This window comes from Puma concolor, chromosome E4 (genome assembly GCF_028749965.1).
Source record: "Puma concolor isolate L17-30 chromosome E4, mPumCon1.1.hap2, whole genome shotgun sequence".
Taxonomy (NCBI): domain Eukaryota; kingdom Metazoa; phylum Chordata; class Mammalia; order Carnivora; family Felidae; genus Puma; species Puma concolor.
Genome location: NC_141683.1, coordinates 71092639 through 71112072, shown reverse-complemented (window position 1 = coordinate 71112072; position 19434 = coordinate 71092639). Strand labels below are relative to the sequence as shown.

Here is a 19434-nt window from a genome sequence, read left to right as displayed (position 1 = left end):
CCACCACATCCACTCACCTTGTCTTACCAATCATATAGAATGGATGGAAGTCGTTCCCAACTCAGCATCACTGAAACTCCAGCCAGTTTTGTTGTTGTGATTGTTTTTGTTTAGTATGATCTCTTATTTTCTAGAAAGTAACAAAGGATTACAAGATAACAGTATTCAATTAAAAAATTTTTTGCCTCAAAAACATATTTGGATCATCCAATTAAAGTTTTATACTGGGAGATGTGATTTTTTAACACATCCCGGAGAATCATTTCTCCTGGGAATGCAGTTCAAATTAGCATAAAACATTTGCAGTTCAGAAACAAGCCATGGCATTAGAAGCATTACTTATAGATTCATGAATTAGAGTCTTATTTCCAGAGTCTTATCTTGGGACGCATTTTTTGACTTGGGCATACATAAGTCAATATGATATTGCTAAAACTTCTTTAAAAGTTATGGAGTGTTAAGATGGGGGAAGGGCTAAGAGACTTTCTCCTAAGAGGGGACTTATTTTATGAAAGAAAGATACGAAAAAATCATAGAAAAATAAAAGTATAGAATCAAGTGCAAATGTTGTGTACTAAAGAGAATGATAGCAAAGATCTATTTCAGTAACACCTGATGTCTTTAACGTGTCTCTTGATATTCTGACTTGTTTAAGGTTCCACATTCTAAGACAGGTAACATTTTATTGCAAATGAGTTTATTTAAAACTTTGAGTGCCTGGCTGACTCAGTTACTCTTGATCTTGAGATTGTGAGTTTAAGCCTCACACTGGGTGTAGAGATTACTTAAAATCTGAAAAAAAAAATGTTCATAGTAGTTTTGAGTTAGACTCTTTTCACTCCCTTGCAAACTATAGTGTTTTATTCATGCAGGCTGATGTTCTTACAAGAGAACTGGAAACTACATCTTCAGAATGTCTACACCTGGATGCAAAAAATCAAGTTCTTCAACAAGACTTATTATCAATGAAAGCTTTCAAAGAAGAATGTGAAAAACTAGAGAGCAACAACAAGAAGTTACAGCAAGAAGTAGTAAAATTGAAACAATTTATGGAAATGAATATGGTAGAACGCAGTCAAGTGGAGCAGTATAAACAGGAGATTGAAGAAAGAGCACGACTGGACATAGTAGAAAAATTACACGAAGTCAACCTGTTTTTACAGGTTAATTGATTGATCTGTAATGTGCTTTAACTCATTTTACTGGAAATTACATTTTGGATAGATGCATTGTAGGGGTTTCCTCTACTTGCTTTATGGTAATTTGTAGATTTCTGGAGGCATTTGTTCCTCCCTTTAAAGATTTCAGTTTTCATCATTCTTCCTACTAAATCGAGAGGATAAGAAAAAATGATGATTTAAACAACTAGTCTCACTATGAAGAGGAAAAGAAAAATTATGATTTAAAAATTGCACTGTACTTGGATTATTCTTAAGTTTATTGTTGACTTTTAAAATTTTCTCATTTATTCTATTATTTGAATTATCAGATTGCGTGAATACTAATACAGGAATGTTTGAACTTTAATTTTATAAATCATGTTTAATTCAGTTGACATTGATGATAAATATTTTACACTTGAGCTTTTTTTCATTTAAAATTGCTCTCTGAAACATTGACTCAGAACTAAAGGAAACAGGTATAATTAATTATCCAGATTATACCTATTTTGAAACTATCCTGTTAATTTTTTTTCATTAGGCACAAGCAGCAGCTCGACAAAACTTGGACCAGTTAAGAGAAAATGATCATGCTTCAACGAGAAATCAAATGGAACTTAGAATTAAAGATCTGGAATCTCAGGTCTCTACAATGAAGACTTCTCAAGATTCTACTAAAACAGAGTTGGAAACCTACAGGCAACTCTACCTAGAAGAATTAAAACTTAGAAAATCCTTGAGAAATAAGCTGAACAGGTAATTCAAAACAGAATCATAGACAAGAAATTTAGCTTATTAATTTGCCTCTAAATCATAATTTCTGTGGAGCCAAGATCATGAGATGAGTAGGAAGTGAAAGCCAACTAGATCGTGTCATTTTGGAAAATGAGGTTTCTAAGTGAACTTACCTTTGAAATGTTAGTCCAGGACAGTTTGCATCCTTTCTCTTTTTTTCGGTTTTACAGGACCTCTTCCCCCACCCCACCCCCGCACCCCCCGCCCTGTATATTTTCCATTGATCCGATCTGCTAGTCTTTAAGTGCATTGTTCGAAGCTTTCTCATTTAGAAGCGTATTATTATAAAATTGCTTGTCAGAATTACCCTAAATAGAAAGGTCGATGAGTTTCTTTTTGGAAGATTACATCTTTAACCTAAAAGGTCAAGTACTACTACTACTCATCCTGGCAGCTTGGTACATTTATTCTCTTGATTGTGATCTTTGGTATGAGTACTAGAGTGGGCCTTGAGACAAACTATCCTTTATGCTTTTTCTACTTTACATAAAGGCATCCAGGTGAAATACAGAAAGACTCACACAGGGCTGAAGGGGAGTATAGTTCCCAAAGTGGCTAAAAAGAGCACCATGGTGGGAGGGAGGCATGTGGAAGACTGAACAGAAAGGGCAGATTCTGCCTCCAGTGCCTTGGTAACTGTTATAAGCTAATTGCCTCTGTAGCTGTTTTAGTTCTTTCTGATCACACGTCTGTCATCTACTATCTCCCCTAGAGATTGTTGGTCTCAATGATTCCTCAGTGTCAAATGCTCAGTTTCTTTGAGATAATAAGTGAAATGTACAAGAGTGGTGAAAGCAAACGCTTGAAAATGTCTTTGAGGGATGGTTTAGTTTTACATCTGTAAACAGGTTTACTAAATATAAGTATGTATATATAATGGCATCCTGAAGGATCCTGTCAGCACAGCCATTCCAGAAGACAGCAAGTATTATTTGTTAAGCCATGTACATCACTGATAGCCACTTCTCTCCCTTCCCTAACTTGAATTGTTAGTTAGGAATCCCCCTGGAAACATAAGTATTTCTTTAGAACAATTTTAAAAGTATAATTTTAGATACTAGGTGTGCTCCGTCACATGTTCAGTGTTAAAACACTGTTCAATGGCAAATGCTATTTACTATTATGGAAACCTAAAAAAAATGTATGTCGTTTAGGAATGATTTAGGGAAAAAGAAAATGTATTTGTGTTTTTTAATCTTCACAGGGCTAAGGAGAGACTGTCAGAGAGCAATACATATTTTCTTGAGGAGAGACAGCAGCACCAAACTTTACTCAGGACCCTTACTATGAGACCAGGCCTGGAACCACCTTATTGTGGACATTTTGAAAATAATTTAGTGCTCAATGGAAACCTTACTCCAAGAGGAAACTTAGTGATTCCTACCTTAAACCCACGGCCGTCATATGAGTACTGGGAGACTTCCTTGTGGAAGGTTAGTTATATTATCTGTTTAGTTTGGGTTTCAGATATCTGATGTTGTTGCTTTTAATTTGGTGAAATTGTGAGTTGTTTAAGTAACTAGCACATACGAGATAAAAGTCAGCATTATATGTGCTAAGAAAGAACTGAGGTAAATTATATATATATATATATATATATATATATAATATTTATATAATATTAATATAATTTTAATATAATAAAATATAATATATTATAATATATTATATGTATAATATTTAATATAATATTATTAATATATAATATTAATTATATAATATTAATATGTTAATATATATAATATATATTAGTCCCTTGATCTCTCATTTCTAAGAGATACTTATTTTTATTTTATTTTAGTGAGAGAATGAGTGAGTGCATGCAGGGTAGGGGCAAAAGGAGAGGGAGAAAGAGAATCCCAAGCAGGTTTCGTGCTCAGCACAGAGCCGAATGTGGGGCTCAGTCTCAAAACCATGAGATCATGACCTGAGTCAAAATCAAGATCTGGACACTAAAAACAACTGAGCCACCCAGGTGTGCCACAAGAGACACCTAGCATTAACTGTATTCAGTAAATATAACTAAACTTACCCATGTTAAATTTCTTGAAAAGCTTTCATTTAAATTTGATTTTAGAATGTAAATGTTATTGCCTGGTAACCACGGGTACACTTAGATGCTTAGACTTATTTTCAGTTGGCAGTGGTTCATTAACATTTGAAAGTTTTGCTATAATCCAGTTTGTCCACCCCTGTATGTCAGTGAGTGATCATCCTCCAAACACTTAACGACATATGAATGTTTACTATTTAAAAGAATCCATGGGGGTGCCTGGGTGGCTCAGTCAGTTCAGCCTCTAACTCTTGATCTCAGCTCAGGTTTTGATCTCAGGGTCATGAGTTCAAGTCCTGCATTGGGCTCTACGCTAAGCATGGAGGCTACTCTAAAAAAAAAAGAAAAAAAAAAAGAATCCGTGGTAAGTCCTTTTTAAGAATTAAATCAACTTGTAATACTAAAAAGGTTAATTTCTCTTTTAAGTTAAAAGTGTTGCTATTTTCTTACATGAGAATACATCTTTAATTGCTTTCTTATTTATGGCACTCTTTTTTCTTTTTCCTTTTTTTTTGACTTATACCACCTTTGTTTCTATTTTTATAAAATATCTTCATGAGTGATTGTAGAGCATTTTATAAGTAGCTAAATCAAGCAAATATTTGAATTTTTAAAATGAAGCTTTTATTTCTTCAAATGAGTTCTTTGCCCCTTTGCCTTTTCTTTTTCTGGAACCCCTTGAATGCAAGTATTATTACACTGGATGTTGTCCCACAGGTCCCTTAACCTAGCCTCATTTTTAAAATTCTTTTTTCTTTTTGTTTTTCGGCTTGGATGATTTCTACTACCCTGTCTTGCAAATTGTTGATCTGTTCTTCTGCATCTTCTTATCTGCTGTTGATTCCCTCTAGTGTATTTGTCATTTCTGTTATTGTATCCTTCAGCTCTGATTGGTTCTTTTTTATATTTTCTATCTCTTTCTGATGTTATCACTGGATCCATTCATTCTTCTCCCGAGTTCACTGAGCATCTTTATGACCGTTACCTTGAACTCTTTATGAGGTACATTACTTATCTCTGTTTCACTTAGTTTTTTTTTCTTAGGTTTTGTCATGTTCTTTCATTTGGAATGTACTCCTCTGTGTCCTCAGTTTGTCTGACTTTCTATGTTTGTTCCTAAAATGGTTCCTTTCAACTTTTTCTCTCTTTCGAGTGAGCGATGCTTTTGAACAATGTACGTTAATTATGAAGTCAAGGAAGAAGAGAATGTTTCTGTAAGTGTTGTCTAGTCATTTTTCTTGGTGGAGCTGTGACAGGTGACACTGGGTAGGCGGCAAGTAACCCTGCTCTTCTCTTTCTAAATTCAGAACACAGGAGACAGGGAGATGGAGAGAAACTTAGTAGTTTTATTACTAATACACACTAACAAATTGGAGGATATGATTTAGGTTATGTTAGCCCCTTTGGGCTTCCTCCCAAATTGGGCACTTCCCCACACAGTTGTAAATTGAGGAAACAAATGCTTGACCCCCACCCCGGGGGCCGGGTGCTTACCACAGAGCTGAGAGCAGACCCAAATTCATGTTACTGTGGGCAGGCACATCTTTTCAAAGAGGAGATCTAGAAACACATAAGCACTGCTTAGCTCCTTCTCCCAAATTCACCCGTTAGGTAAGTCCCCCTTCCCATCGGGAGGGAGACAGAGATAAGTCCACATGTGAGAAGTGAAGGTTCACCTATTATTTCCGACTGGATTTAAATTATAAATAAAGTGAATTGTGTCTTTTGTACATACCAACGAATGATGAGAGGTTAGACAGAAGCATGCTAGATGGGAAAGAGAAATCTGTGTTGGGTTTTAAATTTTGCTATAAATAACCACACCATGGGTTCACTCATTTGTTGATTGATTTTGATAAAACAAATTTTCTTTGGAAGGAACAAATAATGCTTTCAGGAAGAATTTCCTCAGTTTCAGCTTGCTTGCTTCACCTAAAGAGTTTCTCTTTCAAGTTCTCTGTCCTGTGGTTTAAAAAAGTTGTGCTTGGGGTGCCTGGGTGGCTCAGTCGGTTAAGCAGCCGACTTCGGCTCAGGTCATGATCTTGCGGTCCGTGAGTTTGAGCACCGCATCGGGCTCGGTGCTGACAGCTCAGAGCCTGGAGCCTGTTTCAGATTCTGTGTCTCCCTCTCTCTGACCCTCCCCCGTTCATGCTCTGTCTCTCTCTGTCTCAAAAATAAATAAACGTTAAAAAAAATTAAAAAAATTAAAAAAGTTGTGCTTAAAAATTGACGGCTACTAAAAGGAGTTAACATAATTTCTGTTCCTTTATTTTCATTCATGACTTTAACATTTGTAATTTAGTTAGAGAGCTACTATTGTGGGCCTCATACCTAAGCATTACTGAGCCACATGACAAAGTTTTATGTATTCATTTTCTCTGAATTATACTTAAAATACACGTATTGTTCCTGACTATGAGGAAGTAACTGGCATAGAACTGTAGGCTTGGTAAGACCACAAGTGTATTCCTTGTCTGCATCTAGTTGGTTTCATGACCTCAGGCAAAGTACACTCTCTCTGAGCCCTTTTTGTCTATTATGCAAAATTAGGGATTTTGACTAAATTAGTGACTTTTATATCTTCAAAATAATTTTTTTAAACAATAGAACGTAGTTTTTTTTTTTTTTTCATTAAACTGTATTGTGTAAAACAGAGAGAAGTAGAGCTGTCTAACTAAAGGAGAGATGGAGACTACGGCTGTGACTTCCTTGTCCCTCAATACTGCAGTGTCCCCAACCGAAACTTAGATTTCTATGGGCCATATTTGTATGTTAACAGTTAATGGGAAAATCCCATTTTTAATTAGAATAATTAAAAATCCTTTAAAAATGTTCTTTGAATTAAAATTTGCTGATATATAGTTATTCTGTGTATAATTTTCTCACCCTCTTATATTTATGATCAATGGAAAGGTATACACAAAAGTACACATGTGTTCTTATTCATGGACTTGAAAGCTCTTTTCACCATCGAAACACAGTTTTTACCTAGATATAAACATAAAGGTCACAGAGGTAAATATTTAGGAAAAGAGCTTTTGGGGAAAAGATGCAACATTACCTTGGTAGCTCCTTAAGTCATGTCATATAAAAAACGTGGTTTATATTTTATATCGTATTTATTAATGGTAATATAAAATTGTTTGAATAAAGCCTTCTCCCATCATCTGGTATTGAGTTATTAATTTTATAAGTCCGGTATAGTCATGTTGTCCCATTCATTTTATAAGGCCTGAATATAATGCTATTGTCAAAAAAGTGTTATGGTTCCTCAAAAACTTAAAAATAGATATTCATTAATCCCACTACTGCGTATTTACCCAAAGAAAATGAAAACACTAATTTGAAAAGTTGTATGCATCCCTATGTTTATGGAAAGATTGCTTGCGATAACCAAAATAGGGAAGCAACCTAAGTGTCCATGGAGAGATGAATGGATAAAGACAATGTGTAATATGTATACAATGAAATATAGCTCAGCTATCAAAAAGAATGAGATCTTGCCATTTGTGACAACATTGATAGACCTAGAGGGTATTATGCGAGGTGAAATAAATCGCAGAAAGACAAATAAATACCATCTGATTTCACTTACATGTGGAATATAAAAAAAACAAAACAAGTGAACAAACAGAATCATAACGACAGAGGACAAATTGGTGGTTGCTAGAGGGGCGGTGGGTAGAGAGGTATGGGCAAAATAGATGAAGGGGAGTAAGAGGTACAAATTCCAGTTATAAAGTAAATAAGTCACAGGAATGAAGAATACGGCATATGGAATATCGTCAATAATATTGTATTAATGTTGTATGGTGACAGAGGGTAACTACACGTACGGTAGCAAGCATAGCATAGTGTATACCATTGTCCAATCTGAATTTGTATACTGAAAAACTAGTGTAACATTGTATGCCAACTATACTTCAATTAAAAAAAGGTATTAGGGAAAACAGTCTCTGAAAATATTGGGAAGCATGTCAGCCAAAACATTTGTCCTCACACCTAAATTTGTAAAGACATTGGAATCCTTATCACCACAGTGTTGATTATGTCCAGTACACTATTTTGGAGCCCGTTTGGGGCATTCAGGGAGAGGCTACCTTGTCTAAGAAAGATGTAAATAAGTACGTTCTAGACAGGAACAGTTGTAATATAAAGTTGACCTTTGACCAACATGGTTTTGAACTGTGTGGGTCTACTTTACTTACACATGGATTATTTTTGGATACTGTACAGTACTGTAAGTGTATTTCCTCTTCCTTCTGTTTTTCTCATGTCATTTTTTGCCCTAGCTTATTCTACTGTACAAAACATGTATGAATCGACTGTTTATTTTACCAGTAAGGTTTCCGGTCAACAGTAGGCTATTAGTAATTCAGTTTTGGGGGGATGAAAAATTATATACAGGTTTTTGACTGTACCCCACCCCTGTGTTATTCATGGGTCACCTGTAGTTGGAAATATTCATACACATTTCATAAGTGGATAACCATAACTTTAATAAGTCAAGTGTTTCAAAACTTGGTCCTAATTTGGAGAAAGGACACAAAGTTACAATTGAAAATTGTATATTGTTTTCCTTATCGCTAATGGAGAAAGTTATAAATCAGAAGCTAAGTTTGGAAACTGTTGTAACCCCCTATTTTTCCTTTCTTCAAAGAGATTTTCTGAAATCTTTGTGTGCATATGAAAGGAAATAAGTGTTTTAGTCATAATACAGATAGCAAAACATTTTTACTCAATTTTTGCCAGTAGAATTTCCACATGACAGTAAGACAGTCCCACTTTCTTCATTTTATATGTATTTAAGAGTCAGTCCTGAAAAATTAACAGTAAAAAGCATTCCTTCAAATTTTGTTTTTCTACAAGTGAAAAAATGGAAAGCCCATTTTAAGGAACAATTCATTAAGGTAAAAAACTGATTAAACTTTCATAAATGGCAGTATTTCTAATCATTTCCAAGTAATAATTCAATATACAATATGATTCTTGTTTAAACTTTTTTGTCCCAGTAAGATCCAACATCACGTTTCAGAGATTATACATATTCAATAGATCAATATTAATTGTGCTTTTTATCAGACTCACATAAATAGCATTATATATATATATATATATATATATATATAATGTACACATATTATATATATTAATATAATACACATAATATATTATATATATAACATACACATATTATATATACGTATACACACACACACGTATATATGTATACATATATACGTGTGTGTGTGTGTGTGTGTGCGCGTGTATGTATGTATCTGTTCTCCGTTATCTAAAACTAAAATAAAATAGGTAGGAATTTATTTTATTCATGTGATAGTTTTTCTGTTTAAGCAATCCCTAACTTTGGTTTAATCTCTACAAGTATTATTTCAAGACCACATGTCCTAAGCTATATATAATCCCTACCATGTCTTTTGTTTACCTTACACATTCTAAATAATATTTGGCTTATTTCAGACGCGGCAGGAGTTGGAGGAAAGAATAACCAGAGAACTAGAAGAAGGTATGTTGCCAAAATGTATGAAGTTAGATATCATTGATTTCTGAAATAAACTATAAATAGTAAAGGGCATCCCTTTCCATTGTTTGGAGAATAGATACTACATTCACATTTTTTGTACATATCTAATAAAAAATGTAAAAGCATGAGCATAATGAAGAACACACTTCTTCCTCCTTTAGTCCTCATGTGTCATAGCTCTTTTCAAATCTCCCACAAGTCTAGGGGCAAGCAGGTGGTTCAGTCGGTTGGGCGACTGATTTCAGCTCAGGTGGGTTCAGGCCCCACAGAGGGCTCTGTGCTGAAAGCTCGGAGCCTGGAGCCTGCTTCAGATTCTGTGTCTCCCTCTCTCTGTGCCCCTGCCCGCTTGTGGTTTGTCTCTCTCTCAAAAATAAATAAACGTTAAAGAAGTTTTTTCAATCTCCCTAAGTCTATATATGTTATTATTTCTGGCGACAATCTTCCTTCACTGGTGCCATCCCTATGGAACTGTCAACCTGCACAAGTCTCAGAAAAGGTGTGCTTTATCAAATTGTTGTTTCTGCTAGTGATAGAAGACCCAAAATGCCAAAGTCATCTTAGTAATGCTTGGTTAAGTAATTAGAGGTCATATAGCTGTCATTGACAGGTAATGGGTTTCAATCATCACTCATTGATTTTGTCATTGCTTTTGCCCTTGGGTAAAACTTCAAATTCCTTAGCATGGAATGAAAACACCCAAATCAGTTTGCTTCTTGCCAGATGATTCAGCCTTGTCTCTCACTATTTGCCCTACTCTGCTGCTTTGCTCTACCACCTTGTCAAACTAAACTACCCATAATTGCACAAGTGTTCTTCCTCACTTCTAGCTCTTTGTATGTGCTTCTTCCCTCTACCTAGCATACTTTTTCCTTGTCCTTCAGGTATCAGCTGACATATCACCTTCACCAAAGAGCAGACAATATTGACACAAAACTGGGATGTCCCTTCCGTATGTTCCAGTAGTGCTGTGTTTTATACCTGTCACTTACATCTGTATACTTGGTTCTGTTTGGAAATGCCTGTTTGATTTTTCCGTTTTTAGTTTATGATTATTCAGGGTGGACTGTGTCCTCATCTTGTAATTTCACCTTGTAATGAAAAAACCAGAAACTCTGATATGTATCCACAATAGCAATTAATTCAGTGTGCAACCCCGAGCAAAATATATTTAATACTAATCTTGGGTTTCATATTGCAGTTGTATGTAGGCATTTTTCATTTTTCTTAACACCCTAAAGGCCCCAACTTTCTTTTTTTTCTTTTTCTTTTCTTTTCTTTTCTTTTCTTCTTCTTCTTTTTTTTTTTAATCACTTGTAGTGAAAATTATTTTGGAGAAAGAAAATAATTCTTTCTTTTCCTTTTCAGCTGCTACCGAATTTGAATGAGGATCCTGTAGAAATCCTTTAGTATCTACTGATGATTCAGTTATAAATCAAGATCCTGTATGGAAAGCGTCACAAGAATATGTACAGATTTTGAACAAAAATTATATGATTTGAAAAATAAATAGAAAAAACTTACTGGATGCTTTCAAAACATTTTCATTGTTTCCCAATTGAACACACTATATGGCAAAGTCTGGATTAAAGGAAAATGTTTTTGTATCATATGTGTGTAATGAAAATCTTTATAATATTTTAAACTATGTTTCTTGGCATCTCATTAACTTTTAAGCACATTTTGTACATGGAAACCAGCACTAGAGCGTTTTACATACATCAGACTGCTCCACTACCAGCGGTTTGAACAGCACCCAAACAACCAAGTTGTCATTAATACTTCAGTAGTGTTCATGGATGGCTTTTTGTATTTTCCAATTTTTATGACTATATGTGGGCCTAAAGATTTAGACATTATTTTGATGTATTCCTGCTATGGCTATTGCCAATGTTTGTACATATTACAATTTTTTTATAGTGCCATAAAACCTATCTATAATTTTAATTGTAAACACTGATTCGTAGCTCTTTCCACATGGAGAAATAAGATTTGCCTAAGGCTTTTCATCTTTTCTATTTATTTATTTATGTATTTATTTATTTATTTATTTATTTTTGATTTGCTTTTTACAAACAAAGTTAGAGAAAAGAAAAATTAGAGAAAAAAAAAAAAGAAATCTCTCCCCCCCCCCCCCCCGCCCCAGAGCCATTTGCAAGTAAATTGCTAATGGGATGCCTGATTCCTGTAGCATTTAAATCCTACAAGTCAGTACATTCCACATAACTACCATACAAACTTCACAATCAGAACATTAACTCTAATACAATCGACACTTGAACAATGGGGTTAAGGGCTCTGACCCCGCCCTCCACAGTCAAAAAGCCATGAACAACTTTTGACCCCCAAAGACTTAACCACTACTACTACCAATAATCTTTTGTATATGTATCATACTCTATTCTTAAAAAAAAGCTACAGAAAAAAATACCATGAAGAAAATTATAAAAGAAAATACATTTTCAGTACTCAAAAAAAAAAAAATCTGTGTGTAGTCAGTGCACCCATTAAAACTGTTTTGTTCAAGGGTTCAGTATAATTCTATCATTTATTCCTCATAATTCTTTTTACGTTTGGTCACTTATCTGTAGTATACGTTATACCAAGAAAGGTCCTGTTCAGAGCCATGTATTGAATTCAGTTGTACGTCTTAGTCTCTTTCACTCTAGAACACTTCCTTTGTCTTTCCTTGACTTTCATGACTTTTAACCTTTTGACGACTAAATTCCAGTAATGTGGAATGTCTTTCAACGTGGATTTTTCTTAGGTTTCCTTATGGTAAAATTCAGACCATACATGTTTAGCAAGAGTATCACTACAACCTACTCTTTGCATCCTGTCATGTGACCTACAATTTTGATTTGTCCCCATACTGGTGATGTTAATGTTGGCCACCGGAGGTAGTATCTGCCAGGTTTCTCGCCTGGAATGTTAACTTTCCACTTTCCAATTATTTAGTATTTTATGGGGAAGTACTTTGAGACATGTAAATATCTCCTTTCTCGGACACCCTGTGCCAGGCCACCTCTTCTGCAGATGATTTGCCCCCCTGCAGGTTCTGAAAACACACGCTGGGCTATTCTTCCCCTGTGCAGATGCCTCCCTACCCTGTTCAGTCTGTGATACTTCATTATTCTATACCATTCACTTTTCAGGGATGCTGTCACTTGAGCTCCAACACTGGGCAGGATGACCTTCCCACACGTAATGCCTTCCCCATTCTGTCTAAGCTCCAACACCTCACTCTGGCCCCCAACTCCATGCCTCTGTTTCTAGGACTGGGAACTAAAGTGTTGGGGATGAGAAAGAAGAAAGGAAGGAAGGGCTCCACAGGTCTTTTGTAATCAACTTGGCAAGCTCTCCAAAGCCGTTTCTCATAGGAATTGCATCGAATCGGCCAACAGTGTGTAAGGAAAGACATTTCTTATACTGATTTTTCCAAACAACTAGTCTTTTAATTGTCTAAGCTTATTCCCCACAATATATTGTTTCTTACTCGAGTGTTTTATCTGCAGATTCCTTTGCATTTGGTACATGCAGCGACATATAATCTATAAATAGTGGCATTTTTGTTTCCAATTCCTAGAGCTTTCATTTTTTTTTGTTTCCTACTACAAGAATGACGTTGAGTAAATGTGAGGATAGTGAGTGTTCATGTCTTCTTGAAATTGCAACATGTAAAAGTAGTTTCCTATAACTATGTAGGTAGTGGGGTTTTTAAAAGTGTATGTCTTATTTGTCTCTTAGTTTGCTCTTGCTGTTTACAACAGATCACCATCAACACAGTGCCTTAAAGCCACACGCATCTATCTCACATTTTTATGGGCCAGAAGCTAAGCAATGGCTTAGCTGGGTCCTTTGTTCAGGTTCTCACAAGGCTGTAGCCAAGGTGTTTGCTAGACTGCGCTTCCCCATTTGGGTTCTTCAACGGGGAAGAATCTGCTTCCAAGCCCATTGAGTTTGTTTTTAAGAGAATTTCCTTGTGACTGTATGGACTCATTTCCACAGCTCTTTGCTAGTCGGAGGCTAGTTGGAGGCTTAGGTCCTAAGCATTCCCAGACACTTGTCTTAGTCCTTTTGGGCTGCTCTAACAAAATACCATAGGCTTATGAAAAAGAAAGTTTTATTTCCACCCTTCTGGAGGCTGGGAAGTCCAAAATGAAGGCACTGGCAGATTCAGTGTACAGCGACGGCCTGCTTCCTGGTTCATGGACGCTGGTCTTCCTGCTTGGCGCAGGGCCAAGGGAGCTCTCACAGCCCTCCTTTATAAGGGCACTAATCCCATTCATGAGGGCTCCACCTTCGTGACTTCATCATTTCCCAAACCCCCCACTTCTAAATACTATCACGTTGAACATTAAGAGTTAACACATGAATTTGGGTGAGTGGGGACACAAATATTCAGCCTAGAGCAAGGCTGTTCCTTGTTCTTGGCCACGTAGACTTCCTCAATACGGCCGCTTAGTTTAGGAGGCCAGCAAGGAGAATGTCACTTCAGAGAAGGCTCAGTCCTCCTAGAAGGGCGTTCACGTGATTAGATCAGGTTTGCCTAGCACAATCCTTTTTTGATTGACTCTGAATTAACTGAATTATGTCTGCAACATTCCTTTACATGTGCCATATTCTAATAGCTAGAGTCAAGTCACAGATCTCAAGTGAAAAGAATTATAAAGAAAAGGTGACAACACTAAAGGGCAGATATTATGGGGCCTCTTAGGATCTTTCTGCTACAAGTATATTAAGGAAGTTCCCTTATAATACTAGTTTTCTAAGTTCTGTCATGAATGAATATTGAATGTGAAAAGATGTTTATTTCACATCTATTGAGATAATTTTTTTAACTGTTTATTTTTAAGAGAGACCAAGCAAGCCAGCAGGAGAGGGGCAGAGAGAGAGGGAGACAGGATCTGAAGCAAGCTCTGCGCTGACAGTGGCGAGCCCAATGCGAACCCCGCGTGGGGCTTAAACTCACATACTGTGAGATCATGACCTGAGCCTAAGTTGGATGCTTAACCGACTGAGCTACCCAGGTACCCTGAGATAAGTTTTTAAAATATTTGTGAATGGAGGGAGGGGCCAAGATGGCGGAACAGCATGGAAGTTTTGTGTGTGTCTCCCATCCATGAAATACAGCCAGGCCAACACGAAACCATCCTACACACCTAGAACACTGATTGGAGGACTAACACAACAGCCTGCACAACCCGAAACACAGAATTCAGCAGGAATTTACCCCAAAAGAAAGAGCATGAACAAACGACAGCCAGGGACTTAACCAACACAGATACAAGCAAGATTTCAGAACCAGACTTTAAAATCACGATAATAAGAATATTAGCTGGGGCCGAAAATAGATTAGAATCCCTTTCTGCAGAGATAAAAGAAGTAAAAAGTAGCCAGAATGAAATTAAAAATAATATAACTGAGCTGCAATCACGGATGGATGCAGTGGCGGCAAGGATGGACAAGGCAGAACAGAGAATCCACGATATAGAGGACAAACTTATAGAGAATAACGAACCAGAAAAAAAAGAGGGAGATTAAGGCAAAAGAGCACGATTTAAGCATTAGAGAAACCAGTGACTCATTAAATAGGAACAACATCAGAATCATAGGTGTCCCAAAAGTGGAAGAGAGAGAAATAGGGGTATTAGGTTTATGTGAGCAAATCATAGCAGAAAACATTTACGAAACCTGGGGAAAGACACAGACATCAAAATCCAGGAAGCACAGAGGACCCCCATTAGATTCAACAAAAACCGACCATCAACAAGGCATATCATAGTCAAATTCACAAAATACTCAGGCAAGGAGAGAATCATGAAAGCAGCAAGGGAAAAAAAAAAATGTACCCTGACCTAAAAGGGAAGACATATCAGGTTTGCAGCAGACCTTTCCACAGAAACTTGGCCAGCCATAAAGCAGTGGTGGGATATATTCAGGGTGCTGAATCAGAAAAATATGCAGGGGCACCTGGTTGGCTCAGTCGGTTAGGTGCCGGATTTCAGCTCTGGTCATGATCCCGTGGTCTGTGAGTCCGAGTCCCGCGAAGGGATCTGTGCTGACAGCTCAGAGCCTGGATCCTGCTTCGGGTTCTGTGTCTCCCTCTCTCTCTGCCCCTCCTCTGCTCATGCTCTGTCTCTCACTCTCTCTCTCTGTCAAAAATAAATAAACATTAAACAAATAAAATAAAATAATAAATGCAGCCAAGAATTCTTTACCCAGCAAGGCTGTCACTCAAAATAGGAGAGAGAAAAAGTTTCCCAGACAAACAAAAATGAAAGGAATTTGTGACCACTAAACCAGCCCTGCAAGAAATTCTAAGGGGGACTTTCTGAGGGAAGAAAAGTTGAAAAAATATGTACATACATACATACATATATATGCATATATGCATATATGCATACCAAAAGCAACAAAGATTAGAAAGGAGCAGAGAACACCACCAGAAACTTCAAGTGTACAAGCATCATAATGGCAATAAATTCATATCTTTCAGCACTCACTCTAAATGTCAGTGGCCTCAATGCTCCAATCAAAAGGCATAGGGTAACAGAATGGATAAGAAAACAAGGTCCATCTATATGCTGTTTACAGGAGACCTAGTTTAGACCTAAAGACACCTTCAGGTTGAAAATAAGGGGATGAAGAACCATTTATCATGCTAATGGTCAACCAAAGAAAGCTAGAGTAGCCATACTTATATCAGACAATCTAGACTTTAAAATAAAGACTGTATCAAGAGATGCAGAAGGGCATTATGTCATAATCAAGGTGTCTATCCACCAAGAAGACCTAACAATTGTAAACATTTATGCACCAAATGTGACAGGACCCAAGTATGTAAATCCATTAATCACAAACATAAAAAAAAACTCATCGATAGTAATACCATAATAGTAGGAGACTTCAACACCCCACTCACAGCAATGGACAGATCATCTAATCAAAAAAAAAAAAAATCAACAAGGGAACAATGGCTTTGAATGACACACTGGACCAGATGGACTTAACAGATATATTCAGAACATTTCATCCTAAACCAGCAGAATATACTTTCTTCTCCAGTGCACATGGAACGTTCTCCAAAATAGACCATATACTGGGACATAAATCAGCCCTAAGTAAGTACAAAAAGATTGAGATCATATCGTGCATATTTTCAGACCACAACATTATGAAACTCCAAATCAACCACAAGAAAATATTGGGAAAGGTAACACATACTTGGAGACTGAAGAACATCCTACTAAAGAATGAATGAGCCAACCAAGCAGTTAAAGAGGAAATTGAAAAGTATATGGAAGTCAATGAAAGGGATAACACCACAACCCAAAGCCACTGGGACACAACAAAGGTGGTTATAAGAGGAAAATATATAGCAATCCAGGCCTTCCTAAATAAGGAAGAAAGATCTTAGATACACAACCTAACCTTACGCCTTAAGGAGCGGGAAAAAGAACAGCAAATAAAACCACAAACCAGCAAAAGACAGGAAATAATAAAGATTACAGCAGAAATTAATGCTATCAAAACAAACAAACAAACAAACAAAAAACAGAAAAATACCAGTAGAACAGATCAATCGAGCCAGAATCTGGTGCCTTGAAAGAATTAACAAAATTGATAAACCACTAGTCAGTCTGGTCAAAAAAGAAAAAAGGAAAGGACCGAAATAAATAAAATCAAGAATGAAAGAGGAGAGATCACAAACAACACAGCAGAAATAAAAACAATAACAAGAGAATAGTATGAGCAATTATATGCCAATGAAATGGGCAATCTGGAAGAAATGGACAAATTCCTAGAAACATATACACTACCAACACGGAAACAGGAAGAAATAGAAAATTTGAACAGACCCATAACCAGTAAGGAAATCGAATTAGTAATCACAAATCTGCCAAAAAACAAGAGTCCAGGGCCAGATGGCTTTCCAAGGGGTTATTCTACCAAACATTTAAGGAAGAGTTAGCACCTATTCTCTTGAAACTTCCAAAACATAGAAATGGAAGGAAAACTTGCAAACTCTTTCTATGAAGCCAGCACTACCTTGATTCCAAAACCAGTCAGAGACCCCACTAAAAAGGAGAACTATAGACAACGTTCCCTGAGGAACATGGATGCAAAAATTCTCAACAAGATATTAGCCACCCGGATCCAACAACACATGAAAAGTATCACTCACCACGACCAAGCGGGATTTATACCTGGGATGCAGGGCTGCTTCCATATCTGCAAAACAATTAACGTGATTCATCACATCAATAAAAGAAAGGGCAAGAACCATATGACCCTCTCAATAGATGCAGAGAAAGCATTTGACAAAATACAGCATCCTTTCTTGATAAAAACCCTCAAGAAAGGAGGGAGAGAAGGAGCATACCTCGAGATCATAAAAGCCATATATGAACAACCCAATGCTAATATCATCCTCAGTGGGGAAAAATGGGAGTTTCCCCTCTAAGGTCAGGAACAAGACAGGGATGTCCACTCTCGCCACTGTTACTCAACATAGTATTGGGAGTCTTAGCCTCTGCAATCAGACAACACAAAGAAATAAAAGGCATCCAAATCAGCCAGGAGGAGGTCAAACTTTCCCTCTTCGCAGATGATACGATACTCTATACGGAAACCCCCAAAGATGCCACCAAAAAACTGCTAGAATGGATTCCTGAATTCGGCAAAGTTGCAGGATATGAAATCAATGCGCAGAAATCGGTTGCATTCCTATACACCAACAATGAAGCAACAGAAAGAGAAATCAAGGAATCGATCCCATTTACAGTTGCACAAAATGCCACAAAATACCTAGGAATACGTCTAACCAAATAAGTGAAAAACGTATATACTGAAAACCATAGAAAGCTTATGAAAGAAATTGAAGAAGACACAAAAAAATGGAAAAAAGATTCCATGCTCCTGGATAAGAAGAACAAATATTGTTAAAATGTCGATACTACCCAAAGCCATCTACATATTCAATGCAATCCCTATCAAAGTAACACCAGCATTCTTCACAGAGCTAGAACATATAATCCTAAAATGTGTATGGAACCAGAAAAGGCCTCGCAGAGCCAAAGCAATCTTGAAAAAGAAAACCAAAGCAGGAGGCATCACAATCCCAGACTTCACTCTATACTACAAAGCTGTAATCATCAAGACAATATGGTCCTGGCACTTGAACACACAGTCAGAACAATGGAACAGAATAGAGAACCCAGACATGGACCCACAAACGTATGGCCAACTAATCTTTCACAGAGCAGGGAAGAATATCTAGTGGCATAAAGACAGTCTCTTGAGCAAGTGGTGCTGGGAAACTGGACAGCGATATGCAGAAGAATGAACCTGGACCACTTCCTTACACCTTTCTTACACAAAAATAAACTCAAAATGGATGGAAGACCTCAATGCAAGACAGGAAGTCATCAAAATCCTCAAGGAGAAAGCAGGCAAAAACCTCTTTGATCTTGAGATACAAACAATTATCAGGGAATACTATGAAAAATTATATGCCAACAAATTGGACAACCTGGAAGAAATGGACAAATTCCTGAACACCCACACTCTTCCAAAACTCAATCAGGAGGAAATAGAAAGCTTGAACAGACCCATAACCAGCGAAGAAATTGAATCGGTTATCAAAAATCTCCCAACAAATAACAGTCCAGGACCAGATGGCTTCCCAGGGGAGTTCTACCAGACGTTTAAAGCAGAGATAATACCTATCCTTCTCAAGCTATTCCAAGAAATAGAAAGGGAAGGAAAACTTCCAGACTCATTCTATGAAGCCAGTATTACTTTGATTCCTAAACCAGACAGAGACCCAGTAAAAAAAGAGAACTACAGGCCAATATCCCTGATGAATATGCATGCAAAAA

The 19434-nt window shown here is 36.8% G+C and overlaps 2 protein-coding genes and 1 long non-coding RNA gene across 10 annotated transcripts in view; 2 read left to right on the top strand and 1 right to left on the bottom strand.

Annotated features, from left to right (window-relative positions):
• Positions 1–19434, top strand: part of LOC147572807 (ankyrin repeat domain-containing protein 26-like) — a 626452-nt gene that overhangs the window by 102091 nt on the left and 504927 nt on the right. The window lies entirely within an intron of this gene.
• On the top strand, positions 888–11160 carry LOC147572815 (ankyrin repeat domain-containing protein 26-like). The gene is made up of 5 exons (XM_086693300.1): positions 888–1163; positions 1702–1916; positions 3160–3388; positions 9490–9535; positions 10919–11160. Exons 1-5 carry the CDS (start codon positions 966–968, stop codon positions 10936–10938), a joined length of 708 nt encoding a protein of 235 aa, XP_086549426.1. The 5' UTR covers positions 888–965; the 3' UTR covers positions 10939–11160.
• On the bottom strand, positions 4639–6129 carry LOC147572816 (uncharacterized). The gene is made up of 3 exons (XR_015245805.1): positions 5740–6129; positions 5503–5629; positions 4639–5301 (listed from the first exon to the last, which is right to left on the bottom strand). It is a non-coding gene; the product is annotated as an uncharacterized LOC147572816 (long non-coding RNA).

What these genes read in the sequence shown, in the direction of transcription:
- LOC147572815 (XM_086693300.1), top strand. Translation starts at nt 966, where the DNA reads ATGAAAGCTTTCAAAGAAGAATGTGAAAAACTAGAGAGCAACAACAAG. An exon ending in GGGAGACTTCCTTGTGGAAG is followed by an intron (nt 3,389 to 9,489) that starts GTTAGTTATATT and finishes GGCTTATTTCAG; the next exon opens with ACGCGGCAGGAGTTGGAGGA. An exon ending in AACCAGAGAACTAGAAGAAG is followed by an intron (nt 9,536 to 10,918) that starts GTATGTTGCCAA and finishes TTTCCTTTTCAG; the next exon opens with CTGCTACCGAATTTGAATGA.